This window comes from Chiloscyllium plagiosum, chromosome 31 (genome assembly GCF_004010195.1).
Source record: "Chiloscyllium plagiosum isolate BGI_BamShark_2017 chromosome 31, ASM401019v2, whole genome shotgun sequence".
Classification (NCBI taxonomy): domain Eukaryota; kingdom Metazoa; phylum Chordata; class Chondrichthyes; order Orectolobiformes; family Hemiscylliidae; genus Chiloscyllium; species Chiloscyllium plagiosum.
Genome location: NC_057740.1, coordinates 3988686 through 4013472, shown reverse-complemented (window position 1 = coordinate 4013472; position 24787 = coordinate 3988686). Strand labels below are relative to the sequence as shown.

Here is a 24787-nt window from a genome sequence, read left to right as displayed (position 1 = left end):
ATTGTGTGCAGTTCTAATTGTCATGTTATAAATAGGTTATCAAGGCATTGGAGAGGGTGCAGGGAAGATTTACAAATATTACAGACAGTATGTGTGGGTTTACATATGGGAAAGACTGGGTTCCTTCTCTGAAAGAAAGTTGTGGGTGACTCAATAGAAGGATTTAACATTGAAAGATTTTGAGTGGATGCAGAGAATATTCCCCTTGATAGGAAGACTCATCAATATAAGATCAAATTTCTTGGTGACAATTGAGAACTCAGAAGAAACTTCTCTACTGTAAGAGGAGAGGATGTGGGAGTGATTGAATTCACTTAAGAATACATTAAGAAATAGTAATAGGAGTAAACTGTTCAGACTGTCAAACCTGCTTTACAATTCAATAGGTTCATGTCTGATCTGACATTTTACACATCCACCTTTGTGTTTTTCCCATATCCCTTGATATTCCCCTATTGATCATAAATAAACGCAGATTCTGCCTCCAAAGCTCTTTGTCACAAGGACTTCCAAAGACACTCAGCCCTCAGTAGAAATTCAAATCATTTCAATCCTAAATTGATGCCCCTTTTTTCTTAGACTATGCCATCTGGTCCTAGATTCTCCCATGAGGAGAAATATTTACCCTGTCAAACCCTTGATGAATCCTATATATTTCAAAAGACCACCTGCCCTCTTCTAGATTTCAGTGAGTCGAGTTCCAACCTGTTTAGTCTTTGCTCATAAGGCAATACCTCCATACTGGGCATCATCCCTGTGACCCTTCTCTGAACGGCATCCAATCAAATAATACATTTCCTTAAGGGGACTAAAACTGCTCTCAGTACTCACAGAAGGAAATTCTAGGCCAGTTAGTCTGACCTCAGTCATGGGCTAAATTTTAGAGTCCATTATTAAGGATGAGATTGTGGAGTCAGCAGTACTTCGTCAAGGGATGTCATGTGTGACAAATCTGTTAGAATTCTTTGCAGTGGTAATGAGCAAATTACTGGACAGCCAGTGGACGGAAGGCCTTTAGCAAGGTGCTATACAAGAAACTGGCACATAAGATAAGAACCCATAATGTTAGGTGCAAGATACTAGCATGGAGAGAGGATTGGCTGACTGGCAGAAGGCAGAGAGTGGGGATAAGGGGGTCTTTTTCAAAATGGAGTTCTGCAGGATACATTTCCCATTTTTTCTTGGGATGAATTTCTGCTGTCTCCAGAATTATCCCAGAAACCCCTGCCGTTGCTATTGCAGTTTTCCCTGCTATGTTCCTCTTCCAATAAACTCCGGCTAGATGCTCCCCTTTCTCTTTGTAATTATCTTTATTCAAAGGCAATACTATTACATCCTTTTCCAGCTTCTCCCCCTCAAACTACAGGATGAATATCATATCGTGATCGCTGTACACTGGGGCGTTAGAGTAGTAAAGTACAGAAATTTCGACCCTTGGGTCCAACTTGTCTCTGCCGGCCAAGCTCCCATGATTTTCATTTGGCCCATATCACACTAAATACTTTAGATTGCCTCTTGGAGAAAGATTTAAAAGGGATCTAAGGGACGCAGAGGCTGATGTTCATAGGGAATGAGCTGCCAGAGTAAGTGGTAGAGGCTGGTACAATTGCAACATTTAAAAGGCATCTGGATGGGTATACAAAGGGTTAAAAGGAATTTGGGCCAAATGCTGGCCAATGGGGCTAGATTTATTTAGGATATCTGGTCAGTGTGGACACGTTGGACTGATGGGTATGTTTCCTTGCTGGGCAAAAATGAGGACTGCAGATGCTCGAGATCAGAGTAGAGAGTGTAATACTGGAAAAGCACGGCAGGTCAGGCAGCATCCGAGGAGCAGGAGAGTCAATGTCTCTGGCAAAAGCCCTTCATCATCATTCCTGATGAAGGGTTTTTACCCGAAACATCGACTCTCCTGGTCCTCGGATGCTGTCTAACCCGCTGTGCTTTTCCAGCACTACACTCTTGACTCTTGTTTTCTTGTTGTACAATTCTATGACACCTTAAAAATATACCCCCGAGTTTTTAACTTGCCCTCAACCTCCTACACCGCAGTTAAATAAGTCCCAGCCTCTCCCTGTAACTCAAACTCTTTCGTCCTGGCAACATCCTGGTAAATCTTTCCTTGAACCCTCTTCAATTTAATAACCACCTTACTATGAGGGTGACCAGATGTGTACACAGTACTCTAAAAGTGGCCTTACCAATGTTCTGTACAACCTCAACATGATGTCCCAACTCCTTTACTTAAAGACCAAGGCAATGAAAGCAAGTGTACTAAATGCTGTCTTAACCACCCTGTTCTACCTGTGATGCAACTTTCAAAGACCGATGTACCTGAACCCTAGGTCTCTGTTTGATAACACTACCCAGGAGTCGACCATTAACTGCATAAGTCCTGCCTTTGTTCATTTTACCAAAGTGCAATATCTCTCATTTACCCAAATTAAAAGCACAACATCAAAGGATTTATTCACCTTAAATTCCCTAATCAAGTCTGTCTTATTACACATCACGAAATCCAGAATTGCTGTTCCCTAGTGAGCTCTACTATAAACTGCTTCAAAAAAAATCTTGTAGACATTCTATCATTTCCTTTACTTGGGACCTGCTACCAACCTGATTTTCCCAGTCCACATGCCTAATGAAGTTGCCTGTGATTTGTGCAATAGTGTCTTTCTGACATCTTTTCTATCCCCTGATTTATTTTCTGCTCTATGTTCTTACAGCTCCCATCTATGTCTTTTTATTCCCTTTGTAGTTCCTCAACTCTGCCCAGACAGAATCTGTGTCTTCTGACTCTGCCAACAGGGCTAGCATGCCAAATGGCATAAGCAGCAAGTGAAAGACACAGCTAAGTGATCCTAAAACCAATGGATCAGATCTAAGGTCTGTAATCCTGCCGCATCCAGTCATGAATGGTGGTGGGTAATTAAACAACTTGCTTCCACAGATCCTCGATGGAAGAACCCAACACAAGTGCAAAAGACAAGGCTGAAGCGTTTGCAACAATCTTCAGTCAGAAGTGCCAAGTTATGATCCATCTCTCACTCCTCCAATAGTCTCCAGTATGACAAATACCAGCCTTCAGCCAATTTGATTCATTCCACATGATATCAAAAAAACTGCTGCAAAATAGAAGCTGTCCTAGCCACACTATTCTAGAACAGTCACGATACTGGTATTTACCCAATAATGTGGAATATTGCCAGGGCATGTCCTGTACACAAAGCAGGACAAGTCCAACCCAGTCAGTTACCACCCATCCATCTACTCTCATCAGTAAAGTAGTGGAAGGGATCATCAACAGTACTATCAAGCAGCCCCTGCTCAGCAATAACCTGCTTACTGACACTGGGTTCCAGTAGAGTCCCTCAGCTCCTGACCTCTTTATAATCTTAGTTCAAAATGGACAAAAGAACTGGATTCCAAAAGTGACCACCCTTGACATCATGGCCACACTCAGCCAAGTGTGGCATCAAGAAGCCCTAGCAAAACAAATCAAAGGTTATCTATGTGCAAATTCTCTCCACTGGTTAGAACCATACCTGACACATAGGAAGATGGTTGTGTTTGTGGAGGGTCAGTCATCTCAGCTCCAGGACATCTCTGCAGAAGTTTCTCAGGGTAATGTCCTAGGCTCAATCATCTCCAGCTGCTTCATCGTAAGATCAGATGTGAGGATGTTCACTGATGATTATACAATGTTTAGCGCCACTCGAGACACCTTAAACACTTAAGCAGCCTACCTTCTGACGCAACAAGGTTGGGACAATATCCAGACTTAGACTGGCAAGTGGCAAGTAACATTTGCACAAATGCCAGACAACCTCCAATGAGATGATCTAATCATTGCCCCATCACTGATTGAAAAATGTGTTGCTGGAAAAGCGCAGCAGGTCAGGCAGCATCCAAGGAGCAGGAGAATCAACGTTTCAGGCTATTGCCCCACTGTCAACATCCTTGGGGTTCCCATTGACCAGAAATGGAACTGGACTCTCCTCCTTGTGACTACAAGAGCAGGTCAGAAGCTAAGAATACTGCAGTTCAATTCACCGCCTGACTCCCCAAAACCTGTCCATCATCTACAAGTACAAGTCAGGAGTGGGGTGATGGAATGCTCCCCACTTGCTTGAATGGGTGCAGCTCCAGCAACACTCTAGATGCTTGACACCATCCAAGGACACAGCAGTCTTCTCGATTGGCACCACACCCACAAACATCCACTCCCTCCACCACCGCCGCTCAGTAGCATCAGTGTGTACTATCTACGAGATACACTACAGAAATTCTCAAAAACTCCTTAGACTTTCCGAACCTATGACCACTTCCATCTAGAAGCACAAGGGCAGTAGATACATGGGAACACCACCTCTGCTTGTTCCCCTCTAAGTCACTCACCATCCTGACATGGAAATATATTGCTGTTTCTTCATGGCTGCTGGATCAAATTCCTGGAATTCCCTCCCCAACAGCACTGTGGGTCAACCTACAGGGTAACTAGGAATAGGCAATAAATGTTGGCCGGCCAGTGATGTCCAAGTCCCAAAGTGATGATGAAAAAAAAAGTATTTGCTTATCTAATACTACTACTCTAGTGATGTTACATAACCTCTTTCCCATATTCTTTAGTGTTAATGGAATATTAGAAGTATCTTCCACAGTAAAGACTGCAAAATATCTGTTTCACTCCTCTGCCAGTCTGTTCTACATAACTATCTCATCAGATTAATTTCCTAAGGATCTATCTTTGCTTTGAACATTTTTAAACATATAATTAAAGAAACTGACTTTTTTTTAATATTCCTTGGTAGTTTGCCCTCAGTTTTTGTTTTTTTAGTTCTACTTTGCTGAATTCTGGTTTTATCACTGACTTTTGTTTCCGTTAATATACTTTTTCTTTCAACTTTATACTGTCCTTAGTTAGCCATGGTTGCTTTATCACTGTATAAATATCTTTCCTTATTAATGGGATATATGTTTGGTGAGAGCCATAGGTGACCTCTTTATAAACGTTTGTCTTTCTTACACTCATTCCTGCTAATCTATGAGCCCAATCCACTTTAACTCCATTTCATTGTAATTCTCTTTTCTTTAAGTTAAACGCTATTGTTTCTGATCCACTAGGTCTGGTAAAATGTAATATTGTTTATGATCACTATTTGCTGAGGGATCTTTTACTGAGGTTGTTTGTTGAAGCTGCTTCATTACCATTATCAGATCCAAGATAGCATGCTCCCTGGCTGGCTGCAGATCTTATTACTCTTGGAAACTATCTGTAATGTACTCTCTGAATTAGCTGTTGTAGCGACCTTTCTGAATTGATCCAGTCAGAAAGATTAAAGCCAGCCATAGTTATTATTCTGTTCTTTTTACATACTCTGTTATTTGTTGATTTATATCCTTTCCTACAGTGTGGCTACTGCTGAGGAGTTTATACCTTACTCCAGCTTTCCCTTGCTGTTATTTACCTCCTCAAAAATGGACTCTTCGTTATTCAAGCTGAGAGAATCTCTCACAACTGTCCTCACTTTGTCTGTTATTAACAGTGTTCCACATCACCTTTTCCGTTCCTCCTGCTTTTCTGAAAGGTCAAATATCCCTGAATGCTTTGCTCCCAGTTAGAGTCGCCATGTCATAGAGTCCAACAGCACAGAGACAGGCCCTTTGGCCCAAACTCATCCATGCTGACTGAAATGTCCATCTGCACTAACCCCATTTCCCTGCACTTGGTCTATATCCTTCTAAACCTTTCCTATCCATGTATTTATTCAAATGCCTTTTAAATGTTGTTAATATACCCACCTCAATCACTTCCGCAGGCAGTTCATTCCATATGCATACCACCCTCTGTGTTTTTAAAAAAAAAAGGTTGCCCCTCAGGTTCCCTTTTATTCTTTCCCCTCAAACCTTAAATTGATGCCCTCTAGTCCTTGATTCCCAATCCTGGGAAAAATACTGAGTGCATTCACCCTATCCATGCCTCTCATGACCTTATACACTTATATAAGGTCCTGCCCTCAGTCTCCTATGCTCTAAAGAAAAACATCCTAGCTTGTTCAATCTCTTCCAAAAGCTCAGACCCTTGAGTCCTGGCAACATCCTTGTAAATTTCTTCTGCACTCTTTCCAGTTTAATAGCATCCTATAGCAAGATGACCAAAATGGAACACACTGCTCCAAGTGCAGCCTCACCAATGTCCCGTACAACTACAACATAACTTCCCAACTTCCATACTCAATGCCCTGACTGATGAAGGCCAGTGTAACAAAAGCCTTCTTCATTGCCCTGTCTCCCTGTGACTCCACTTGCAGAGAACCATGCATCTGAACACCATGGTCCCCCTGTCTCACTGCCCTCCATAAGGCCTTGCCATTCAACATGAAACTCCTACCTTGATTTGATTTTCCAAAATGCAAGACCTTACACTTATCTATATTAAACTCCATTTGCCATTTCTCAGCCCACTTCCCAGCTAATCAAGATCCTGCTTCACTTTCTGATAACCTTTCTTACTATCCACGATATCTCCTATTTTATCTGCAAACTTACTATTCATGCCTTGTACATTCTCATCCAAATATTTGACATAGATAGCTAACGGTAATGGGTCCAGCACCAACCCCTGTGGTACTCCGCTAGCCATAGGCCTCCAGTCCAACAAGAATTCTTCCATATTACCATCTGCTTCCTATCATCAAGCCAATTGTGTATCCAATTTGCCAGCTCCCCTGGATTCCATGCAATCTATCCTTCCAGAACAGCCTACCATGTGAAACCTTATCAAAGTCCTTATTGCATTCCATGTAGAATACGTCTATTGCCCTGCCCTCATTAACCTTCCTGGTCACTTCATCAAAAACCTCTAACAAATTTGTGAGATATGATCTCGCATGCACAAAGCCATGCTGCCTACTCCTAATCAAACCCTGGCTTTCCAAATGCATGCATATCTTATCTCAGAATCTTCTCAAGTAATTTACCTTGCACAGATGTTAGGCTTAATGGTCTATAATTCCCAGGTTTTGTCTTTGCAGCCCTCCTTAAATAAGGACACATCATCCCCTCCCCTCCAATCTTCTGGGACCTCACCTGTGGCTAACGATGATGCAAAAATATCAGCCAGGGCCCCTGTAATTTCTTATCTAGCCTCTTGCAGTGTTCTTGGATATATCTGGTCAGGACCAAGAGATTTATCCACCTTCATACCTTCTAATACATCCAAAACCACCATTACTGTGATATGGACTATCCCCAAGATATGACCACTAGCTATCCAAGCCTTCATATCTTTCTTCACGGTAAAGACAGGAGAAATATTCATTAAGGGCCTCACCCGTCTCCTGTGGTTCTACATATTCCTGTCCACTTTGGTCCTTGAGGGCTCCTGTTCTCCCTCTGGTTATTCTGATCTCTTTGTAACCACATCTCTGTAGTGGCTATGAAATCATATCCGTTAAGTCAATTTGCACCGTCACTTTATCTACCTTTATTCTGAACGTATCTGAAGGTACAAAGTAAAAACTCTCGGCTTGCATTTTTGCCATTTTGAATCATTTAACTAAGTAATGTGGTCCCATTTGCCTCTTGCCCTTGATTACCTTGTCTATCGTTCTTACATTTTGCTGTTCTTTCATTTCTTATCATCCTTGTTTGTCTACACCTCGTCAGCTTCCTTCAGTTCCCAACCCCCTCTGCCATTCCAGCTTAACTATGCCCCAACCACACAAGCAAATACTGGCTCTAGGGTATCGGTCCTGATCCTGCCCAAGTATAACCAGTCCAGTTTATACTGGTCCCACCTCCCCCATAACCAGTCCCAGTGCCCCTGGAATCTGAAGCTCTCACCCATGGACCACCTTTCCAGCCACTGATATATATTTAACTGATATATTAGGTTAGATTCCCTACAGTGTGGAAACAGGCCCCTCAGCACAACAAGTCCACACCAACCCTCTGAAGAGTAACCCACCCAGACCCATTTCCCTCTGGCTAATGCACCTAACACTATGAGCAACTTAGCATGGCCAATTCACCTGACCTGCACATCTTTGGACTGTGGGACGAAACTGGAGGACCCGGAGGAAACCCACACTGACATGGGGAGATTGTGCAAACTCCACACAGACAGTCGCCCAAGGTGGGAATTGAACCTGGGACCCTGGTGCTGTGAGGCTATTTCTGCTCTGACTAATTAGCAGCATTGATAGTAATCCTGAGACCACTACCTCTTTGAGGTGCTACTTTTCAACTTGCTTCCCAATTCCCCATGTTCTACTTCTAGGATCTCATCCTTTGTCATTGGTGCCAATGTGCTCCATATCCATTGGCTCTTCCTTCTCCCACTCAGGAATATTCTGTAGCCAGTATTCTGGAGTTTTATTTGCAGCGACAGAAATATCCCCCTTGCAACTGAATCTTCTATTACTTTGAATTCCCACACTTTGTGTTCCTATCCTGTGCAGCAGAGCCAACTGTGGTCCAATGAATTTAACTTACATTTATGAGGAAAGATGGGAGGAGATCCAAGTGGAATATAAACACTGGCATAAATTGTTTGGGTCGAATCGTCAGTTTCTATGCTGTAAACCTGTGATCTTTTCCTCAAACTCATGTCAGCCCTAATAGTCTTGCTGCTTTTCTTTACTTGCTCTCCTTTCTTGAATCAGTGTTGTATTTGTTACTTCCAAACTACTGAGATTGCTCCAGAATCTCTGAAATGTGGGAAAATCATGACTACTCCTCCATTACCCTTGAAGCTATCTTTTAATGAACTCTAGAATATAGACCTTCATGTCTTATGGAGTTGCCAGATTTTAGTATCCAGTTTCTCCAATACATTTTCTGATACTAATCACCTGAATTCCCTTACTCTCATTAGTTACTTTATTGCCCTCTTGTTTTGGTATATAACTCACCTATTTTACAGTGATTACAGACACACAAACCTTCTCATTTTCTGTCAGTTCTTCATTCTCGTAAGATCTCCGATGTTTGCAAAGAAAAGAACAACATTTATTTTCTACTCTAGTAACTCTACATTTTGTATAATTATAATGGATCTTATCTAAATTCCAGGAACAATCTATGTTAACTTTGCTCGCTAGTTTGCCTATTTTATTTTTTTTCACTCAAGGTTAGACATCTTAGGGCTAGATGCTACGCTATTGTTTATATACAGCTCTGGTTACGCATTCTTCATTTCTTCATGAGATATCATCCATTGCCAAGTCCCATTGAAAAGATGGTGGCAAGAAACCTCATGTTAGACACTTCAACTCAGGAAAGGTACACTGGGCTTGGAGATTGTTATATCTTCATGAGATATTGCAGCCAAAAGGGTTCGCGTAGACTGGGCTTGTATTCCTTTTGAATAGTGGTGATCTGTTCAATGTGTTGAGGATTTTTAAAGAATTTAAAAGTTGAGATGGAAAGTATATATCTGATGAGGGAGTCCAGAGTAAGGGGAATTAACTTTAAAATTAGAGCCAGACTCTTCAAAAACAAATCTTTACCATAGGGTAGTGGAAATCTGAAACTCTCCCCTAAAAGTTGCTGCTAAAGGGTCCATAATGTCAAATATTAAAACAGATTAATAACTGTAAAGTAATTATATTAAGGATTCAGGAACAAAACTTTGATGCAGCCAACCCTGATGTCATTGAACAGACTTGAGTTGCTGAATGGCCTGCATTCTGAAAACTTCTCCGGCCTCTCGGCAGAGAAGGTTTCTGTCCGTTTTGCCACACTTTCCAAGTCCTGGCTTTGGACAAATTGCTGAAGTATGTTGTACGCTTTTATTAATAGCACTGTGTCTCCGTCTTTTGTACAAAGAGTTGGAGTCTTGGCAATTGTTGCTTCAACTTTATTAAAATGTTAATTGCTGCACGGTGGCACAGTGGTTAGCACTGCTGCCTCACAGCGCCAGAGACCCGGGTTCAATTCCCGCCTCAGGCGACTGACTGTGTGGAGTTTGCACATTCTCCCTGTGTCTGCGTGGGTTTCCTCTGGGTGCTCCGGTTTCCTCCCACAGTCCAAAGATGTGCAGGTCAGGTGAATTGGCCATGCTAAATTGTCCGTAGTGTTAGGTAAGGGGTAAATGTAGGGGTATGGGTGGGTTGCGCTTTGGCGGGTCGGTGTGGACTTGTTGGGCCGAAGGGCCTATTTCCACACTGTAAAGTAATCTAATCTAATCGATTGTGGAGCAGAATTATAAGGCACAGACTTTATAGCAACAGGGCTCCAGTGTCATGGAATGTAATATTAAACTAAGTTAGCTTCAGTCTTTCATCTTTTAGAATGGTCATGTTGGTTTCAGTTCATTTCCATGTTGTCTGTGAATTTTAACCTGGTTCCCCCCCAATCCCAGTCCAACACCAACACCTCCAAATCATGATTTCAAATTATTTTCTTTAAATTTGGAATTAAAAGCTGGTCTCAATAAAAAAGGCCATGAAGCTGCTGTTGAAAAATCCAATTTCTGCTGACTGGCGGGGGGTCTGTGCTTAAAGGGTGCATGAGATCAGATCTGTTCAAGCCTGAAATCATAACTGTTTGGTGAACAAGTGTTTAATTTGTTTTGCAGATGAATGGCTGCTGATCTTTGGAGACCCAACAAAGTTTGGCCTTGGATTGTTCTCTGTTATATTTGACATTTTCTTCATTGTACAGCATTATTGTTTGTACAGACAGAAGTCTGACTACCAGCCAATCGACACAGATAACTGAGATTATTTCTGCACAATACATCCAAACTCTGAAAATTATTCAAGGGGAATTTCTAACATCATGCAAGATCATCAAAAGCAATTGTGCTTGAAAAAACATTAACTGCATCATTTGGTAAAATCAAGGTGCTGAAAATGGAAAGTTAAAAATCACACAACACCAGGTTATAGTCCAACAAGTTTAGTTGGAAACACTAGCTTTCGAAGCGCTGCTCCTTCATCAGGTGATAGTGGAGGACACAATTGTAGGGCACAGAATTTACAGCAAAAGTTTACAGTGTGATGTAACTGAAATTATACATGGACAAATACCTTGATTGTCTGTTGAGTCTTTGAGTATTCGAACAGATGAAAGACTCAACAGACAATCAAGGTATTTTTCAATGTATAGTTTGTTACATCACACTGTAAACTTTTGCTATAAATTCTGTGCCTTACAATTGTGTCCCCCACAATCACCTGATGAAGGAGCGGCGCTTCGAAAGCTAGTGCTTCCAATTAAACCTGTTGGACTATAACCTGGTGTTGTGTGATTTTTAACTTTGTACACCCCAGTCCAACACCACCATCTCCAAATCATGCTTAAAATAGAAGATATGGAATATTCTATTCCAAACGCACTAAAGGTTTCCAGTGTTACAAAGCTTCAGTTTCTCCATTGGAAGCAGTTGCTTTTCATTCCAACAATCTTTCTATTGTGTCACTCCCATATCTAGTCCAGGATTCATCACTGATGCAAGAAGAAAGGCCACATCCCATCCTGGTCTGATCCATTAAAATTTGGGAGAATAATTTCAAAATAGAAATGTAATCCGTTCAGAGAATAAGCAAGCCCTCCCTGGCGACTGTAATGAAAGGTCATCAATCTGAAACATGAAGTCAGTTTCTCTCTCGATAGATGCTGTTTCATCTGAACATTTGGAGCATTTTCATTTTGTTTGTATTTATTGGAGGGATTTCCCCTCTCTGTCTGTTTGTGTTGTTAGCAGGGATTGCCAAAAGGCTTCATGGGTTACAATGTGTTGATTCATTCATGGAGTCATCAAATTGTTACAGCATGAGGCCATTCAACCTATCCTGTTGTTGCTGACTCTATGAAAGAGCAATTCATGTCTTTTTTGCTTTGAGCTGCATTTTGTTTTCCCTTTGCAGTTAATTATCCAATTTCATTTTGAAAGTTGCAATTAGCCCTGCCTCCACCAAGTGCACAGGCAATGCCTTCCAGGTGCTAGTCAGTTATTGCATGAGAAACAATTCCTAATGTCCCTATTCATTTTGCCAATTATCTTTACTGTGGGTCCTCTGATGTTTGATCTTTACACCAATAGGACCAGCTTCTCTCTCAGTCCAGGCTTGTATTGTGTATACAATAAAATAAAACATGCTAGAGATCTGAAAAAAAAACTCTTGGAAAAATTGAATAGGTCTGGCAGCATCTGTGGAGAGAAAGCAGGAGTGAGTATTTTGAGTCAGAATTGATAGCTAGTAAAAGGTTGAACTCAACATCGAATTTTAACAATCCCACAAAACGAATACCCCTTCTCTATTATCTGCCCCTGCAACTCCAATTCCTGTCATGAAATGGGTACCTTTCAACTTCATTCCTGATGAAGGGCTCCTGCCCGAAACATCGAATCCCCTGCTCCTCTGATGCTGCCTGACCTGCTGTGCTTTTCCAGCACCACACTCTCGACGCAGCTTTCAGCACAGCCAACCATTTTCACTTACTCATAGCCCTCATTGTCACCTGTGTAGCTTCTTCTTTGGCTTATTGACAATCCGTTTGTCTACCTAAATTGTTTTGTATCCCTGAGGGCTTTCTTTCACACCCTTCCTCCACGCCCCCCCATTTCCCAGCTGTTTTTGTTCTGAAGAAGGGTCACTGAACTTGTAGCATTAATTCTGTTTTCTCTTCTGCTGGAGCTGCTGAGTTTCTGCAGCCATTTCTGTTTTTTGTGTTGTGTATAGCTCTGTCAAATCTCCCCTCCATCTTTTTTTCCCCCCACTGAGAATAGTCAAGCTTCTCCAACTGTCCATGTAACGGGGCTTGCAAAAGAGCATCCTGGATTGAAATCTCTGGCTAGAGAACTGCTCGACTCTTTGCCTGTTGAACCCCTTGGGCCTGTTGCTGTTCCAGGCTTTGTGCACTCCACCCACCCCCACTACACCCTGTACCAACTATGGTGTCATCACATCATTACAACCAACTTAGTTACATACTAAACACTTGTGCTAGGAGAGGATGATAAAGTCTTTGCAAAGATTCATTTTATCTCAGTACTTCATGATGCTTAATAATCTCTGCTGGAAGAAGAATTGAACTAACATACAACTCCACAAGTCACGCCATAAATATACATTCTAAACTTGTCACAAATGTTGGGAGTTGTCTTTGGGAGCCAACTGCACTTGATCAGTTAAACAGTTATACTGCTTGGAGACGGTTTTGAGTTGGTGATAATGGAGAATAGATGCCCAGTTTAAAACTCCAAACCCTTCTTAATTCAGCCATTATTCAGGCAACTCGTGGAATTGCTAATGCTTTGGTTTGAATTTGGTGCTAGAGATTCAAGTCTATCCCTCACTGTAGGTGTAGGGCTGGATTTGGTCTGGTCCTACATTTAACAAACTTTACCTTTGTGGGCAGTCACTGCATCCTCTCCAGTGTTTGGTCTGTGTTTGATGCACAGTTGGATATTCTATTAGATCCACAACTTCGATAAAAATTGTTTTGTAACCACTACTGATTCAGTAAAGCTAACTTTTGTACTTCTAACCTGTAAATTCAAAATATAAACTATTTGTCAAATTAAAAATATTAACTTTTTTCCTTAATCTGACTTGGCTTTTGTTTGCTTCTTGGATTCATGAAGACTTTCTCAAGGCCATTCCTCTGTTAATGCTACATCAGCTCCTTTAGGATTGTAGTTCTCCCAGTACAGTCAGCCCAGCTCCAGTCTCCCTCAGTCAACCACCCTGAAGCCTTTTCTGTGTTGTCTGTGCTAAAGTGGTTTGAGAACTGAGGTTCATCAGTGTTAGGAGAGATCCAAAGCTTTCAAGTCATTGAGTGTGTTTAAGACTGAGCTAGGTAGGTTTTTTTTATTGGTAAGGGGAATTAAGAGTTACTCTTTATCAAGAAGGCAGGATAATGAGGTTGAGAAATCCGTATTAGTCATGATCAAATGGTGCAGCAGAGACTTGATTGGGCTGAATGGCCTAGTTCTGCTCCTTTTTCTTATGGTCTTCACCAGGTGGGAGCGAAAAACTCTCTTTTCTATCCCGTGGGAAAGTGTTGGATCTCCAAAGTTAGGCTCTTTAGCAGTTGGTGGTTATGCAGTTGCCTTTGGGAAAAGGGTGCAGTGAGCAAGCAGTGTTTTAAAAAAAAGTTAAGATGTTAGACTGGCTGATAATATCTCATTTAGTGCAGTTGTTTCTGCCTAGAACCTGTTTATTTACTCACTAATATCCTGTGTTCAAATGTATTTAATGTCTCTGCTAATAAAGGCAAGTATCCCACAGACTGGCTTGACCACCTTATCCACTTGGAGAAACTGAGGACTGCAGATGCTGGAGATTAGAGTCTAAAAAGTGTGGTGCTGGAAAAGCACAGCAGGTCAGGCAGCATCTGAGGAGCAGGAGATTAGACATTTCGGACAAAAGCCCTTCATCAGGAATGAGGGGCCTTTATTTCTAATGAAGGACTTGTATCCGAAATGTAGACTCTCCTGCTCCTCAGATGCTGCCTGACCTGCTGTGCTTTTCCAGTGCCACACCTCCACTTGTTCTGTGACCTTCAGGGTTATGTGAACATGCAAACCAAGGTTCTTCTGATCCTCTACCCAGATCCTGCCATTCATTGTATACTCGCTTGCAATGTTAGTCCTCCCAAAATGTACTTTTTAGAATTAAAATTCTGTTTGCCATTGTGCAGCCCAGAAGGTGAGAAGATAGTAAATATTGTCCCTTTGTTCAAGGGGAGTAGAGACAACCCTGGTAATTATAGTCCAGTGAGCCTTACATTGGTTGTGGATAAAGTGCTGGAAAAGTTTATAAGAGATAAGATTTATAATCATCTAGAGAGGAATAAGTTGATTAGGGATAGTCTACACTGTTTTCTGAAGGGTAGGTAATACCTAACAAACCTTGAGAATTTTTGAGATGATGACCAAACAAGTGGATGAGGGTATAGTGGTTGATGTGGTGTATGTGGATTTCAGTAAGGTGTTGATAAGGTTCCCAATGGTAGGCTATTGCACAAAATACAGAGGCATGGGATTGCAGATGATTTAGTGGTTTGGATCAGACATTGGCTAGTTGAAAGAAGGCAAAGGGTGGTAGTTGATGGGAAATGTTCATCCTGGAGTTCAGTTACTAGCGATGTACTGCAAGGGTCTGTTTTGGGGCCACTGCTGTTTGTCATTTTTATAAATGACCTAGATGAGGGTGTAGAAGGATGGGTTCGTAAATTTACAGATGAGACAAAGGTTGGTGGAGTTGTGGATAATGCCAAACGATGTTGCAGGTTACAGAGGGAAATAGCTGCAGATCTGGGCTGAGAGGTGGTAAATGGAGTTTAATGCAGAAAAGTGTGAGGTGATTCAGTTTGGACGGAGCAACAGAAATAAAGAGTACTGGACTAATGGTAAGATTCTTGGTCATGTAGATGAGCAGAGAGATCTCTGTGTCCGTGTAAATAGATTCCCTGAAAGTTGTCTCCCAGTTTGACAGGGTTGTTAAAAAGGCATACGGTGTGTGAGCTTTTATTGGTAGAAGGATTGAGTTTCAGAGCCACGGGCTCATGTTGCAGCTGTACAAAACTTTGGTGTGGCCGCATTTGGAATATTGTGTATAGTTCTGGTCACTGCCTTATAGGAAGGATGTGGGAGTTTTGGGAAGGGTTCAGAGGAGATTTACCAGGACATTGCCTGGTATGGAGGGAAGGTCTTATAAGGAAAGGCTGAGGGATTTGGGGCTGTTTTGTTACAGAGAAGGTTGAGAGGTGACTTAATTGAAACATAAGATAATTAGACGGTTAGATAGGGTGGACAATATGAGTCTTTTTCCTTGGATGGTGAAGGCTAGCACAAAGGGACATTGCTGTAAATTGAGGGGTGATAGAGGACCGATGTCGCAGGTAGTTTCTTTACTCAGAATGTGAAACGCACTGTCTGCAACAGTAGTAGACTCGCCAACTTTAAGGACATTTAAATGGTCATTGGATAAACGTATGGATGAAAATGTAATAGTGTAGGATAGATAGACTTCAGATTGGTCCCACAGGTCGGCGCAACGTCGAGAGCCAATGGGCCTGTACTATGCTGTAATGTTCTGTGTTCTAAGGACAGTTAGAAGGGATTAGTTTAATTTGGCATCATGTTCAGCCCAATGGCTCATTCCTGTGCTGAACAGTTCTGTGTTCTATGTATTGATAGACCTACATCAAAAACTTGAGAATCACTTAGAGCAGTCATTCCTAGCAAGAATCCTGGTCTGATCATGATAGATTGTGGAATCTGCCATGTAACACCAAGGAAACTGACTGCTTTTAACATATATGGCATTTGACCTTTCCCAAAGGGCTCCCTGAACTATACCTCTCCAAAAACCTACCCTACCTCTCAAAGTGAAACCAGCAGCCTTAAGCTTTTTGTAAAAATGTCTGAAGCCCACAAGTCGTGTTTTGTACACTCCAGAAATGAAAATGGTATATGTCAACTACCTCTGCGGAGCATGGATGTTTAAACTGCAATCTGCTAATCCCCTCATCTCCACTCATCCTGGTGAAAATGATGTGAAAGTGCTGGTGTTGGACTGAGTCACACAAAGTCAAACGTCACACAATTCCAGGTTATAGTCCAACGAGTGGGGGTGGCACAGTGGCACAGTGGTTAGCACTGCTGCCTCACAGTGCCAGAGACGCGGGTTCAATTCCCGCCTCAGGCGACTGACTGTGTGGTGTTTGCACATTCTCCCCGTGTCTGCGTGGGTTTCCTCCAGGTGGTCCGGTTTCCTCCCACAGTCCAAAGATGTGCACGTCCGGTGAATTGGCTATGCTAAATTGCCCTTAGTGTTAGGAAAAGGGGTAAATGTAGGGGAATGGGTGGGTTACGCTTCGGCGCGTCGGTGTGGACTTGTTGGGCCGAAGGGCCTGTTTCCACACTGTAAGTAATCTAATCTAAAAGTTTATTTCAAAACACAAGCTTTTGAAGCCTCACTCCTCTTTTAAGCCCCAGTGAGTCCTGTACCTTACTCCTCCTTTAGGTGGTAGTGAGTCTGAAGAAGGAGCGAGGCTTCGAAAGCTTGCTTTTTCTAATAATCCTTTTGGATTATCCTGGTGTTGTGATTTCTGACCTGGTGAAAATGGCAGGTTTCAGGTTCAGGAGCAGGATCCATTGAATTGAAACCTGGCTACCACTTTGACAGTTGGAGATCCTGTCCACCTCCAAATAAATCTGGCCTTCCAGGAACTTGAAAACATTGAAAACTCTGCTACCTGTCTGAACCCACATCAAATCCCAATCAACCCTAACCCTTCTGCTAGCTGAACTATGTTCACACCTGATTTAAGCATCACATCAATTGTAACGGTATCATTGTGGGTTTCCAAATCTCTCCATCGCCTGGATTACCTCTAAGTGCCTCCAACTCCAAAGAAACAGCTGCCTCCTTGAATATTCCCCATTGTAATAACCTCACCACTATGTGCTGTGTTGTCAGTTGCTTGGGCCATAGTATCTCAACTCCTGACCTACAGCATATCATTTCATCTTCCAACTGTCTCCCTCCTTTAATATGCTCACTCTTTCGGAGTGAGCATATTTTTTTCAACCAAAAACCGACAGTCTGTCCTCACTGGCACCAACCAAAGGATTACAAATAGTCCAACTCCAATACCCAGTATAATCAGTGTAATCGCACACATTCAACTCTCCTCTTCCCCACACTGAGGGTATAGAACATTACAGGAGAAAGTGAGGACTGCAGATGCTGGGGATCAGAGCTTAAAAATGTATTGCTGGAAAAGCGCAGCAGGTCAGGCAGCATCAAAGGAGAAGGAGAATCGACGTTTCGGGCATAAGCCCTTCTTCAGGAATGAGGAGGAAGGACGTGGCTACCTGGGGGGTAGCCCAAGCTTCATGCACTGTTAAACAGGGCACATATCTAAAAGGTGGCTGGAGGCCACTGGATGTGGGACTGTCCCTGGGCAAACAATTCCTTCAGAATGGTCCCAGCTGACTGAATCACTTCACCGACTGAAGCCCGAACTGGAAGCAGCCCATGTCGTTATTTACTGCTGCTATCCTGCAGTAAATCAATGAAGTGGGTGAGGCTGTGTGAAGCCATTGTATAGCTGGAGGAAGAGCACCTCATCTTCTGCCTCGGGATCCTCCAACCACACAGCATCAATATTGACTTCACCAGTTTCCTTGCCTCCCCTCTCCCCACCTTATCCCAATTCCAACCTCCCAACTTGGCACCAACCTCTTGAACTGCCCTACCTGTACATCTTCCTTCCCACCTATCTGCTCCACACTCCCCTCTGACCTATGACCATCACCCCCAACTTCATCTATCTATCATCTTCCCAGCTAACAGCCCCCAACCCCTGCAGAGAGAGAGAGAGACTGACTGATTGGAGTTGATCATTGCTCCTCCAAAGAGCTGTGGAATGTTTTAATATATTAACGGTGCACTAAAAACAGACATTGCTGTTGCTACATCTAACCATCATGTCAGCCTGCATAGCGTTACATGCCTTTGGTGAATGTTTCACTTCAAGATTCTTCCTAGTAAAGCCTAGACTGAGTGAATGTGGCCTACTGACCCCACTGATTGTTGGCAGGCAGTTTCTGGGAAACTGGTCTGGATGGGGACAAGCCTACCCAAATAATTTTACTTGAATTTCAATTGCGTTGGGCAATCTGAGCACCATTTGCAGAATCTTCCAATACATCAACAGCATAGTTGAGGGCTGGATCAGTTACTGTGACAAGGTTGGTGTTATTTTCCAGAAAATGCATAACAAAAGGAGAGGTTGAATTACCGGAACTGCCTAAGTCTTGATAAATTATAGTTGCATATCCAATTTCTCAATTTTAGAGACATTTTTCATATTTGACAATATATAAAATGATTTTTTTTGCATGTTAAAGAGCTTTTGTTCAATGAAATGTATTAAATGTGGAAGGAGCAACATGAATAAATAGTGCTGGACTAATGGTAAGATTCTTGATAGTGTAGATGAGCAGAGAGATCTCAGTGTCCATGTACATAGATCCGTGAAAGTTGCCACCCAAGTTAGTAGGGTTGTTAAGAAGGCATACAGTGTGTTAGCTTTTATTGGTAGAGGGATTGAGTTTCAGAGCCACAAGATCATGCTGCGGCTGTACAAAACTCTGGTGCGGTCACACTTGGATTATTGTGTACAGTTCTGGTCACCTCATTATAGGAAGGAAGTGGAAGCTTTGGAAAGGGTTCAGAGGAGATTTACCAGGGTGGTGCCTGGTCTGGAGGGAAGGTCTTATGAGGAAAGGCTGAGGGACTTGAGGCTGTTTTGTTAGAGAGGAGGTTGAGAGGTGATTTAATTGAGACATATAATCAGAGGGTTAAATGGGGTGGACAGTGCAAGTTTTTTTCCTTGGACGGTGAAGGCTATCACAAGGGGTGTAAATTAAGGGGTGATAGATATAGGACAGATGTCAGAGGTAGTTTCTTTACTCAGAAAGTTGTAGGGGTGTAATAGACTCGCCAATTTTAAGGGCATTTAAATGGGATTGGATAAACATATGGATGAAAATGGAATAGTGTAGGATAGATAGACTTCGGATTGGCTCCTCAGGTCAGCACAACATCGAGGGCCAAAGGGACTGTACTGAGCTGTAATGTTCTATGTACTGTCTATGCTGGTAAATCCTCTAATGAAACAAGATGTAATTTCCAACACTAGAATATTTACAACGCACTAGACTCAATCATCATGAGAAAACAGAAAATGTATCTTTAAAAGGCGCCCCAACTGCGATTTAAATTGCTGACAATAAACATTTACAACAGTAAAGCAGTGAAGGAAACGTTTGAGTAATAAAAGAGTGAACTGCGAGGTGCTGAATGATCCAACCCTGCCTAGTGCTGACAAAGGGAGAAGCACTGTTCATCACTTCTGTTCCTTATTGTCTAACTTTCAACTTAACATGGAGATGAGCTGATTGTGGGCTCCACGACAGCCTCTTCTTCACAGGAGGGGAGAGAAAAGTAAGACTTGATAGGTAGAGTTTGGTAGGTTATGGACCTGATGGGTAGAGTCTGGTAGGTTATAGATCTGATGGGTAGAGTCTGGAAGGTTATGCCTTGGTTTGAGTCTGTGAATGTTTCTTAATGATCACCAAGTCACAATAAGATGGGGTTGGATGGAACCCAATGTAACTCATTGAGAAGCAGAGTTTTAAAATTAGGGGTGTCCGGTTTAAGACAGAGTTTTTCTTCAATTCTCTTGTCCCAAGACAAATGGAGGCTCAGTCACTCAATATATTCGAGGCTGAGTTAGACAGAATTTGGTCTACAACAGTCCTAGGTTGAGAGGCAGGCTGGGACATGAGCTTAAGGACATAATAAGATCAGCCATGATCATATGAAATGGCTGGGGATACTCCTGTTCCTACTTCCTATGTTCTTGTCTACATTCACCCATACAATCATTCATCCAAGAGCCCTCTGTTGACCTTAAATGGATTCTGTGCCTCTTGCATATTACTACAGATAATAAAATGGGAAACATTTAAATGGTGTTCCATAAAGTAATGGAAAAATATATCTTTCTAAAGGCAAAGAACCTAAACACCAGTAAGACTCCATGAATAAAGACTCAGCTGAACATCAGAGGGTTTTTCCATTAAATTAAATTACCTACAGTGTGGAAACAGGCCCTTCGGCCCAACAAGTGCACACTGACCCGCCACCCACCCATACCACTACACCTAACACTACAGGCAATTTAGCATGGCCAATTCACCTGACCTGCACATCTTTGGACTGTGGGAGGAAACCCGGGCAGACACCGGGAGAATGTGCAAACTCCACACAGTCAGTCGCCTGAGGCGGGATTTGAACCCAGGTCTCTGGTGCTGTGAGGGAGCAGTGCTAACCACTGTGCCACCATGCCGCCCCAATATATTGACCAAGTGTAGGGTAAGGATATACAACAAGATTGGATGGTACTCAAAAAAAAAGGTTAGGCAACAAAGTGAAATCTTGAACTTAAATCATCAAGGAACATACAGGAAAACAGTTAAATCTTTTTTTTTACAGGTTTATCAGCATAAAAAAGGAAAGGTTGTAATGGGAATGGGGCCATTATGAGATCCAATGGATAACATCACAGGTAATGACAAAGAGATGACCAAAGAATGTATTAAATAAAAGTAAACAAACTAAACACTTGTGATCAAAATGGATTGTATCCATATTTTTAAATAATATTCAGAGAACATTACATAGACATTGTTAGCTAATTTCATGTCTGTATTTGAGAAAGGGGCAGAACATATCCAGAAAATTACAGACCCATCAGATTAACATCAGTGATGGGAAGTATAACAGAATTCTCACTAAAAAGATTAGAAGAACATCAAGAATGCGAATTTTTTATTATATAAATAGTCAGCCTGAATTTCAAAAGGGAAAATTTTGATAGACAGACCTTAGCGAACTTCCACAGTGGTAATACAGCAGATATTGGTAATGCAATAAATGCAATTTAAAAGAATTTTGGTTACGTGCCCCATAGCAAACAACTAAATATCAAAGAAACTGGAGTCAGGAGACAAGTGACAATACTGTACATTGCTGGCTTGTTTCAAAACAGAAAGCAATGCATTTCAAGTAAAGTTATTCAGAGTGGCAATAAGTGGGAACTGGTGTTCCACAAGGATCAATGCTCGGACCACTGCTATTCACAATTTACATTAACCATTGGACTTCAGAATCAGAAGAGGAAGAAGAAAGCTTACTTAAGGTTGGGGAAACAAGGTGTACATGGATTTCCGTAAGGCATTTGATAAGGTTCCCCATGGTCGGCTCATTCAGAAAATTAGGAGGTATGGGATACAGGGAAATTTGGCTGTCTGGATACAGAATTGGCTGGCCGAAAGAAGACAGCGAGTAGTTGTGGATGGATAAATGACTTGGATGAAGAAGTGGAAGGGTTGGTTAATAAGTTTGCCGATGACACAAAGATCGATGGTGTTGTTGACAGTGTCGAGGGCTGTCGCAGGCTACAACAAGACATTGACAGGATGCAGAGCTGGGCTGAGAAGTGGCAGATGGAGTTCAACCTGGATAAATGTGAAGTGGTTCACTTTAGAAGGTTGAATTTGAATGCTGAATACAGGATTAAAGACAGGATTCTTGGCAGTGTGGAAGAACAGTGGGGTCTTTGGGTCTATATACATAGATCCCTCAAAGTTGCCACCCAAGTTGATCGGGTCGTTAAGGAGGTGTATGGTGTTTTGGCTTTCATTAACAGGGGGATTGAGTTTAAGGGCTGCAAGGTTTTGCGAGAGCTCTATAAATCCTGGTTAGACCACACTTAGAATATTGTGTCCAGTTCAGGTCGACTCATTATAGGATGTAGATGTTTTAGAGAGGGCGTAGAGGAGATTTACCACGATGCTGCCTGGATTGGAGGGCTTGTCTTGTGAAGAGAGGTTGAGTGAGCTAAGGCTTTTCACACTGGAGGGAAGAAGGAAGAGAGGTGACATGAAGACTGGAGGTTGGCAAACATGGTGCCATTGTTTAAGAAGGGCGGTAAGGACAAGCCAGGGAACTTTCGACTGATGAGCCTGACCTCGGTGGTGGGCAAGTTGTTGGAGAGAATCCTGAGGGACAGGATGTACATGTATTTGGAAAGGCAAGGACTGATTAGGGATAGTCAACATGGCTTTGTGCGTGGGAAATCATGTCTCACAAACTTGATTGAGTTTTTTGAAGAAGTAACAAAAAGGATTGATGAGGGCAGAGCAGTAGATGTGATCTATATGGACTTGAGTAAGGCGTTCGACAAGGTTCCCCATGTGAGACTGATTAGCAAGGTTAGATCTCATGGAATACAGGGAGAACTAGCCATTTGGATACAGAACTGGCTCAAAGGTAGAAGACAGAGGGTGGTGGTGGCGGGGTGGTTTTCAGATTGGAGGCCTGTGACCAGTAGAGTGCCACAAGGATCAGTGCTGGGTCCTCTACTTTTTGCAATTTACATAAATGATTTGGATGCGAGCATAAGAGGTACGGTTAGTACACACAACATGGGTGCTGGGGAAAAACATAAACACGACCAAAAATAAAAAAATATAAACAGGAGTGTCAGAGATTCTGAAAAAAAAAGAAAAACAAAACAGGAGTGTCAGAAGTTCTGTTCACTCTGAGAAAAGAAAAAAAATAGGTACAGTTAGTAAATTTGCAGATGACACCAAAATTGGAGGTGTAGTGGACAGCGAAGAGGGTTACCTCAGATTGGGAGTCCAGAACTAGAGGGCATAGGTTTAAGGTGAGAGGGGAAAGATATAAAAGAGACCTACATTTGGATGGGTATATGAATAGGAAGGGCTTGGAGGGATATGGGCCGGGTGCTGGCAGGTGGGACTAGATTGTGTTGGGATATCTGGTCGGCATGGACAGGTTGGACCGAAGGGTCTGTTTCCATGCTGTACATCTCTATGACTCTATGACTTGATAGAGTGTACAAGGTAATGTAAGGCATAGATATTGTAGATAGCTATGTCTGTCCTGGGGAAAAGTCTCTGGCTATCACAAGGGGCCATAATTTTAAGGTGATTGGAGGAAGGTTTAGGAGAGATGCCAGAAAGTGGTGGGTGCGTGGAACGCACTGCCAGCGGCGGTAGCAGAGTCAGAGACATTAGGGACATTTAAGTGACTGCCAGACAAGCACATGTACGGCAGTAAGTTGAGGGGTGTTTAGGTTAGGTTGGTATTAGATTAAGATGTGCAAATATTTGACAAATGAAGTCCAACGCAAAATAAATGAGGCCGTGCGTTTTTGTAGAATGAATAGGTCACATTTTGAAGGTGAGAATATTGTTAGGAAAACCAATATATCAGTTCACAGCTGAGCAGGGCCATAAAAATACAATCACTGGGCTTTACCTAGAGGGGAATAGAATTAAAAATTAGGCCACAGAGTTGAGAGTGCAGTTCTGATCACTGCATTATAAAATTGATTATAGAGGCTCTGGAGAGGGTGTGTAAATAAACTCCAGAGATCAGGAAAAGTGTGCATTTACAGGTCGGGAAAAGACTGACAGGCTGGGTCTCTCTTCCTTGAACACAGAATGCTTAGATATGACGTAATTTCTGTTTTTCAGCAGCAGCAGCTTGAAGGGCGGGAGCTTGGACCAGGGACCTGCCGGGAGCGGTGAGTCACTGACTTGAACCTTTATATTTGAAATCAGAGAGCACAGGTTTCTGGGAAAGGACAGACTTTTTTTTTCTCTGTCCAGCTATATAAGTCAGTGTTTTCTTAACCCAAGACCCTACCTTTGTAGGGCCTCCCACCCATCTACCTCCTCTAACCTTAAAGATCAGGGACACATCAGCTAGTCGTCTCTTCTTTTTCACGTTGTGATAAGGGGACTAGCAGGGATGGCAGTGCAGGGAGAGGAATGTTCCTCCTGCATGATGTTTGAGGTGAGGGACGCCATTAGTGTTCCATCCAAGTACATCTTGGGGGGAGGTTTGCTAGTCATTAAGCTGTTAGTCCTATCCATCCCTGATAAACTAACTCTGCAGGGGCATGGGAACCTAGACTGTAGCTTTAGTGTGCAGGACCTGGAGTGTACGGAGGTTAGGAACATGGCATCAATCTCAAAGGAGGGTGCCTGTAAACAGGAAAGTGGCTTGAAGTGTGTATACTTCAATGCAAGAAGTATACGAAATAAGGTAGGTGAAATTGCAGCGTGGGTTGGTACCTGGGATTTCGATGTTGTGGCTATGGAGACATGGGTAGAACAGGGACAGGATTGGCTGTTGCAGGTCCCAGGGTTTAAATGTTT

General features: G+C 42.4%; 1 protein-coding gene across 5 annotated transcripts in view; it reads left to right on the top strand.

Annotated features, from left to right (window-relative positions):
• Nucleotides 1-10911, top strand: part of LOC122565160 (cystinosin-like) — a 62046-nt gene extending 51135 nt beyond the window's left edge. For 4 of the 5 annotated variants that reach the window (XM_043720856.1, XM_043720855.1, XM_043720853.1 and 1 more), the window contains exon 11: nucleotides 10583-10911. In XM_043720856.1, the coding sequence (XP_043576791.1) occupies nucleotides 10583-10725 (143 nt within the window). In that variant the 3' untranslated portion in view covers nucleotides 10726-10911. Of the gene's footprint in view, nucleotides 1-2758; nucleotides 2887-10582 lie in introns of all 5 variants that reach the window. The other variant, XR_006316101.1, reaches the window with a different exon arrangement.
• The last annotated feature ends 13876 nt before the right edge of the window (nucleotides 10912-24787 follow it).